The 7379-nt window shown below is 43.0% G+C and overlaps 1 protein-coding gene across 13 annotated transcripts in view; it reads left to right on the top strand.

Moving 5' to 3' along the window:
• The window catches only part of EEFSEC (eukaryotic elongation factor, selenocysteine-tRNA specific), a 253633-nt gene that overhangs the window by 87295 nt on the left and 158959 nt on the right, over window positions 1-7379 (top strand). For all 13 annotated transcript variants that reach the window (XR_013414307.1, XR_013414308.1, XR_013414309.1 and 10 more), the window contains exon 2: window positions 3281-3488. Coding sequence is in view for 10 of the 13 variants with exons in the window: in XM_077993686.1 (XP_077849812.1) it covers window positions 3281-3488 (208 nt within the window). In the remaining 3 variants the exon portion in view is untranslated. The remainder of the gene's footprint in view (window positions 1-3280; window positions 3489-7379) is intronic.

The raw sequence follows: 7379 nt of genomic DNA, 5'->3' as shown, positions 1-7379 counted from the left end.
CTTGTGCTGTGAATACAGATTGAAAACCCAGGCCTTGGTTATGAACCCTCAGCGTGGAGCTGGGTGGGGCATCAAGGATCAGGGGCAAGTGAACCTGGGGCAGGTGTTCTGGGCAAAACAGGAGCAGGGGCAAAAGCAAGGCAGGGAAAGGGGCAAGAGTCTATCTGGGTCCTACCTTGATCTTTAGATGGGAAATGGGAGAGTTGATGGGGGGAGGCGGGGAGATTGTGGACTGGGTCCCCACTGAGCAGGGCAGGCTGTGTGGCATGGGAGTTAAGAGCCTGAGCACCAGGGTTCAGGTCTCTTCTCTGCCACCTGCCTGCTGTATAACCATGAGCAGTCAACAGACTTCCCTAAAGCCTTGACCTCCTCATCTGTAAAGTAGGGGCTAAGTAGTAGGGGGTGTTTAAGTTCTAGAGGGAACTTGGATAGTCAGAATTACTCTGGAGAAGTCCTTAAGGAACCCATGAGGCTGAGTGGCCTTGGTTCTGTGGGCACAGCTTCGCCCACCAGAGAGGTAGGCCTCTGGGGCCGGTGCAGGATCCATTCTGCTATGAAGGTGGAGGCTGGAAAACAGGCTGGGCCCCCAACGTGTTCCTCCCTCCTTGTTCCCTGCTGGGCTTTATCTCATCCTGCCTCAAGACCCAGTCTCACAGCCCTGTGGCCGGTTCCCAGATTTACTGACAGTTAGAAGCCGGAAGACAGTTGGGTGTATCTTCCAGGTAGGGAAGGCTTGGGCTCAGCTTGTGTGAGGGAGGCGTGAGTGTCATGGGGCTGTGGGGAGAGGGTGAAAAGCCCAGGAAAGGGTTTATGGAGCATATAGCATGGTGCTTGGCACAAGGTGAGTGGGAAGCAACTGGTAGTTAAAAAACAGGGATCCTCCAAAGCCACACTGGGGAGTCTTTTTTTTTTTTTCAGGGGACAGTGGGGCTCTTAGCATGAGAAGGGCATGGTCAGGTCTGTGTTTTATTGTATTATTTATTTATTTATGCACTTAAAATTATAATTTTATTTTAGGACAGATACTGCACACCCCTGTTTAAAATGAAAAGGAACTGACTAATATACAGATAATTTCCTTCCTACTCGTCTTCTGTCTCCCAGCAGACAACCAAGTCATTAGTTTATTTTGCATTCCCTCAGAAATATTTTATGTGTGTGGAAGCCAATACTTATTCAATATGTGACACCCACACACGTGCACACACACACATACACACACACACACACTCATACCTTATCCCCTTTTCAACACAAATCACACTCTGCACATTGTGCCTTGCCTTTCTCACTCACTCCACCTTGGATATCATTCCATAGTGGTAGATAAAGAGCTTCTTCATTCATTTAAATTTGTATATAGTATTCTATCATGGCATTATAGCATTATATACTTATTTTCAACCTGTCCCCTGCTGATGGACATTTACTTGGTTTCCAACATTAGCTGTTACAAACATGCTGCAGGGATATTTCGTGAGCTTGGCTGGGTCAATGATTATGTGCCTCTGCAGAGGTTATACCAGTTAACCCCCGACCCCTGCTCCTGCCCAGCAGTATATGAATCAGTTATATATTTTTAGAAAGTGCCTTTGGAGAGGCTATTTGGAGAATGGAGTTTGGAGGGCCACATCTGAGCTGCAGCAGCCCATTAGAGACTAGCCAACATGAGCCTGCCGTGGGCTATGGGAACTGGAGCTGGAACAGAGAAGGAGTCCAGAGGTGAGCTGGTAATTCAATCGCTATGAGAGGGAGTCTATCAGATGAGTTGAGTCTGTTTTTAATAGTCTATCCTGTTCATGGTAGATGATAGAGTCTGTGTCCATCCTCTCTGGGGCTGTAGCAGAGACCTGGGCCCTCCTGCCCGTGACCTGGCAGGGGAGATGCTGCTGCTGCTGCTGCTGCTGCATGCATCTGGGCCTAGTCCTGTGGCCCCAGCTGGCAGGATGAGAGAGAAGGCTGGACAGGGAGAAGCAGAGGGGGAGACAGGAGGGTTGGGGCATGCCTAGGCCCACCTGAAGTCAGAGAGACACACCGTTCTCCTGGGGGAGCCCAGAGGAGCATCACAGGACAGGGGTGACCAAGAGGCCTCTTGGAACAGTGGGAAGAATTCTTCAGCAGTGGCGTCAGGAGCCCTGATTTCTAGTGTCTTCAATACTAGTTGGCTGTGTGATCTAGAGCACATGATCTAGACCCATGTCTCTGAGTCTCCCTTTCTTCATCTGAAACATAAGCTTACTGGAGATTAAGTAAGCTGACCTAGTGTGCATAGTCAGAGTGCCTGAAAAAGAAAGGTCCTCCCTCCTCCATGCCTTCCCTCTGTCCCCAGTAGTGGGGTAGAATCAGCATCATCAGAATCATTGACAGAGCAGTCTCCTCTGCATTGCCAATGACCATAATCCGATCCTGAAAAATGCTTCATGGGCATTCTTATAAACTCAAAATGTAATTATTCTTCATTTTAATAGGGAAAATGTTTGTATATTCCTGCAGTACGAAGTTACACCTTTCTTGTTGAAATGACTCCAAATCCCATTAAAAAGGAAACAGTCACTTCACTGGCTAATGTTATGTTCCTGACATGATTTATAGCAGTTTCCCTTCGTTCACTTTCTGTAACTTGTCTGTCTACCTGCTGTTGTTCAGCTCAGGTGTGCTGTACGGTAGGATGATGCTCATAAGCGCACACACACACACACATTCAGTACTTAGTGATTATGACACAGAACCTTAGATGCTCCTAATACCCCAGAAGGAACAGGAGTGAGCCATAGCACTGTGAGGAAAAGATACTGTCCACTCCCTAATCCTCCCTCTTCCACGCTCTCTACTTTCTCAGTCCTTCTCTCATTTCTTAGCAAGGGCAAGTATTTAACCATTTGCCAAGCCTAGCATGAAACTTTTTTTTTTTTTTTCTTTCTTGCTGAGACATTTCTTCCTCTGTCAAATGGAATGAAAGTGATAGGATTGGTGCAATAGAAAGGCATGGGTTTTGGAGTTAGACAAGCCCATACCTAAACCCAGCCCTGCTGCATGTTAGCAGTGTGACCCTGGGCAAGCTGTCTGTGTTTTGTGGGCCTCAGTTTCCTCATCTGTCATGGCAGTTCTGAAGCTTCGGGTCCAAGTGCCTAGCACAGGGCTTGCAGCTGGGAGCTGTGTAGTCACCATTTATTCCACTTTGCTCACTTTTACTGCAGGGTTTTGACCTGGGGCATTGGGCAACTTTCTGTGGGGCTCACCACCCCTTTTCCCTTTCTAACTTTCTCTTCTCTTATCCCAGGGGCCCAGATCATTGATCTGATGATGCTGGTCATCGATGTGACCAAGGGGATGCAGACCCAGTCAGCGGAATGCCTTGTGATCGGCCAGATTGCCTGCCAGAAGCTGGTTGTGGTGCTGAACAAAATAGACCTCTTAGCTGAAGGAAAGAGACAGGCAGCAGTTGATAAAATGACCAAGAAAATGCAGAAGACCCTAGAGAACACCAAGTAGGTCTGCTCATGAGAGCAATGTTCACTGCATAAGAAGGCTTCTGGGGCCTCCCATGTTCATTTCACAAACATGAATTGGACAGGCAGGTGTCAGCCTCCCGTCCTAGTAAGTGGAATCTCAACCTGGCGTTTGCTCACATAAGGGCTGCATTAAATCAGGTAAAGGCTAACATCTTTTTAAGAGGCCAAAAACCACAGGAACATAAAGAAACTAGAATTTGATGAGGCACAGCTCACAGGAAGGAGAAGGAACATAGGGACTCTGTGCCCAGTGTGCAAGGCCTGAACCAGGAAGGGTTCAGATCCTTTCTACTTAGATTGTCTTGGTGAAAACTTAGTCCTGCCTACATATATTGGCCATACTTTGGTGCAAGAGAGGCTAGGACTGTGTTTTCTTGCTATCTGCTTCTCTACAACTTGATTGTCAAAAGGGGAAGGTGAATTTTGGTGGATGACTGGTTGTTTCTGTTACAGAACCTTATAAAATTGGGTGGATAGACAGACAGATAGTTGTTGCTGCTGGTGGCCAGATTAGGGAACACCAAATCACAAAGGACCTTTTTAGCATCTCCTGCCGAGTAGTTTATAGTTTGATCTTGTGGAAAGTAGGAAGTTATTAAGGAATTTTATACCGGGGGTGGCTAGATGAGGTTTTCATTAGGAGATCACTGGCTGCAGGTGGAAGGCTGGCGTGAGGAGGACCCAGGAGGCAGCAGAGAGGAGAAGGGGGTGTTGGCAGCAGAGGCTACTGAACTATAGTGGTTTTACCAGGGAGAGAAGCTGTTACTCTGAGATGAGGCAGAGCATGGAGGGAGGAGGTAGCTTGGGGAGATCCCTAGCAGGAGAATCCACAGCCCTGGTGAAGTAATTGGCCAGGATCACAGTAAGTGTGGAAGAAAACTGACAGTGCTACTGAGAAGGGCAGGGGAGCGGGAGGCACAGGGGGACTATAAGACAGAAAGCCACCTGGTTGCTCAAGCAGCCACAGGAATGACTAATTCTGATGTGGTCAAGAAAATGAGAAAATGTCCTTGTTGAGCACAGTGTTGACAGACCTCATTGTTTTATCAATTTCTCTCTTCCTCTCTGGGCCAGTCCCTTTTGATCAATACTAAATAGCGGTCACTGGGAGACAGGGATGCTTCCTCTTTGCTATGCAGCCTGAGACAATATCCTGCCACTTCCACCTCTCCTTCTTCTGCCCGTGGAGGGCAAGCAAGTAGAGAGCGTTTTTGTTTCCCTGTCATAAAGATTGATATGCCTTCCCATTTATGATGTTTTTTTTTTTTCAGATCCAACACCTGCAGCTCTCCCTCAGAATTCTCAAGTTGGTTAAATTAAAGCTCCAGTCCTGTGAATGGGCCAAATATGTCATAAAAGATTTCCTAGCGCTGCCTTTTGTTAGCAAAATTCATCAATCCGATAAAATCGACACATTTAGATAAGTGTTGCATAAGAATTCAGACTTTGTTATCCCCAACGGAAGTGGATATGAGACTGTAAAAAGGAAGATAAAAAATTATATCTTCTTTTTAGTGAGTTATTTGATCTCCCTGTCGTTTTATTTGCTTGTCAGAAAAGGAAGAGCAGGTCTTTTGGACTCCCGTATAAAAACCCAGTACAACTTCAGTACTCAGATACAACCTCAGTATCATTTACTACAGAAATGGGACCTTCAGGGAAGGGCTTAGGGTACGTTTAAGGGTTAATTAATAGTAACAGTTTTGATTAATTAAATTTAAGGAAAATTCTCATTTGCTAGTGTAAATTACGATTTCTATTTTAGTTTATTGGTTGAAGGTCAAATTATGGACTTTATCACACATCCAAAGGCAATTGTCCATCCGAGGGTCCTTAGAAGCCCCTCCTGCCCTCATCCAGCACCAGCAGGCTGATAGGGAAAGGAGAGGACTGTTATCCTGAGGGGTTGTAATCAGTGGGCATGTGACCTACTGAACATTAGCTTTTACCTCCATGAAGCAAAGAACTTTAAATTATTTTAAGTGACTATTTCCTTTTCTTATGGTCCCTTGTTAAGTAAACCCTTCATAAATGCCAGCCCAGATGTAAAGAAACTTTCTGTCTATAAAGGGAAAATGTGGACTGGTGAGCCATGTACCTATCAAAACCCAAAAAGTGTTCAAAATATTAAATGTATTTTTTTCCTGTCCAAAGAGTAATTGAAAGAAAACTTGGAAAATAGAGAAAAGTAGTTAAAAGAAAGAAGAGCCCACCCAAAGATTTCTTTTCTCAAATGGCAGTTGCTGGCATTTTTGGGTTTTTTCATTTCTTTTTTTTTTTTTTTTTTTTACTATATGTAGTATTGCCCCCACTTTTTCTTCCACATTTTTTTATTGTGGTAAAATACATATAACATAATGTTTATCATTTTAACCACATGTAAGTGTATAATTCAGAGCTATCAAACACATTCACAGTGCTGTGTACCTATCCCCACTATATATACCCCAAACTTTTTCATGACCCCCAACATAAACTCTATATCCATTAAGCAATAACTCCCCTTTCTTCCTTTCCCACCACCCCAGGAACCTCTATTCTGCTTCTCATCTCTATGAATTTGCCTGTTCTAGGTACCTTTTATCAGTGGAATAATATACTATTTGGCCTTTTGTGTCTGGATTATTTCACTTAGCATAATATTTTTAAGGTCCATCCATACTGTAACATGTGTCAGAATTTCACTCCTTTTTGTGGCTGCGTAGTGTTTTATTATGTCTATATACCACATTTTATTTATCCATTCTTCTGTTGGTAGACACTTGGGTTGCTTCCTGGCTATTGTGAATAATGCTGCTATGAACATGGATGTATAGATATTTGTTCAATTTTCTGCTTTCAGTTCCTCTCACTATATCCTAGGAGGTATGAAGTGGTATATCATCATAGTTTTCATTTGCATTTCCCTAGTGACTAATGATATTGAGCATCTTTTCATGGTTTAATGACCATTTGTGTATCTTTTTTTTGAGAAATGTCTATTCAAGTCCTTTGCACATTTTTAGGTTGGTTGTTTTCTGTTGTTGTTGTTGTTGTTGAATTGTAGTAGTTATTTATGTATTCTGGACATTAATCCCTTGTCAGAGATATGATTTGCAAATATTTTCTCTTATTTTGTAGATTGTCTTTTTACTTCGTTGATAGTGTCCTTTGATACACAGAACTTCCTAATTTGGATGAAGTCTAATTTATCTATTTTTTTAAATTGCCTGTGCTTTTGGAGTCATATCCATGAAACTGTTGCCAAATCCTGTGTCATAAAGATTTTTCTCCAGTGTTTTTTTCTAAGAATTTTGTAGCTTTAGCTCTTAAGTTTAGGTCTTTGACCCATTTTGAGTTAATTTTTGTATACAATGTAAGTTAAGGGTTCAACTTCATTATTTTGCATGTGGATATCCAGTTTTCCAAGCACTATTTGTTGAAAAGATTGTCTTTTCCCTTTTTAACTTTGTAAAAAATCAACTGACCATATATGTGTGGGTTTATTTATAGGCTTTCCCTTCTATTCCATTGGTCTATATGGCTGTCCTTAGGCTAGTGCCACACTGCTTTGATGACTATAGCTTTGTAGTAAGTTTCAAAGTCAGAAAGTATGACTCTTCTATCTTTGTTCTTTTTCAAGATTGTTTTGGCTATTTGGGGCTCCTTGCAGTTCCACATTAATTTGAGAATCTGCTTTTCAACATTTCTGTGTAAAGGTTGTTGGGATTTTGATAGGTATTGCATTGCATCTGTAGATCTCTTTGGGTAGTATTGACATCTTAACAGCATTAAATCTTCTAATCCTTGAACATAGGATATGTTTTTGTTTAGGTCATCTTTAATTTTATTTTTTAGCAATGTTTTGTAGTTTTTAGCATACAAGGC

Source organism: Macaca mulatta, chromosome 2, assembly GCF_049350105.2.
Source record: "Macaca mulatta isolate MMU2019108-1 chromosome 2, T2T-MMU8v2.0, whole genome shotgun sequence".
NCBI lineage: Eukaryota > Metazoa > Chordata > Mammalia > Primates > Cercopithecidae > Macaca > Macaca mulatta.
Note: the sequence above shows the minus strand (reverse complement) of the source record. Positions and strands in the feature narration are given on the sequence as shown.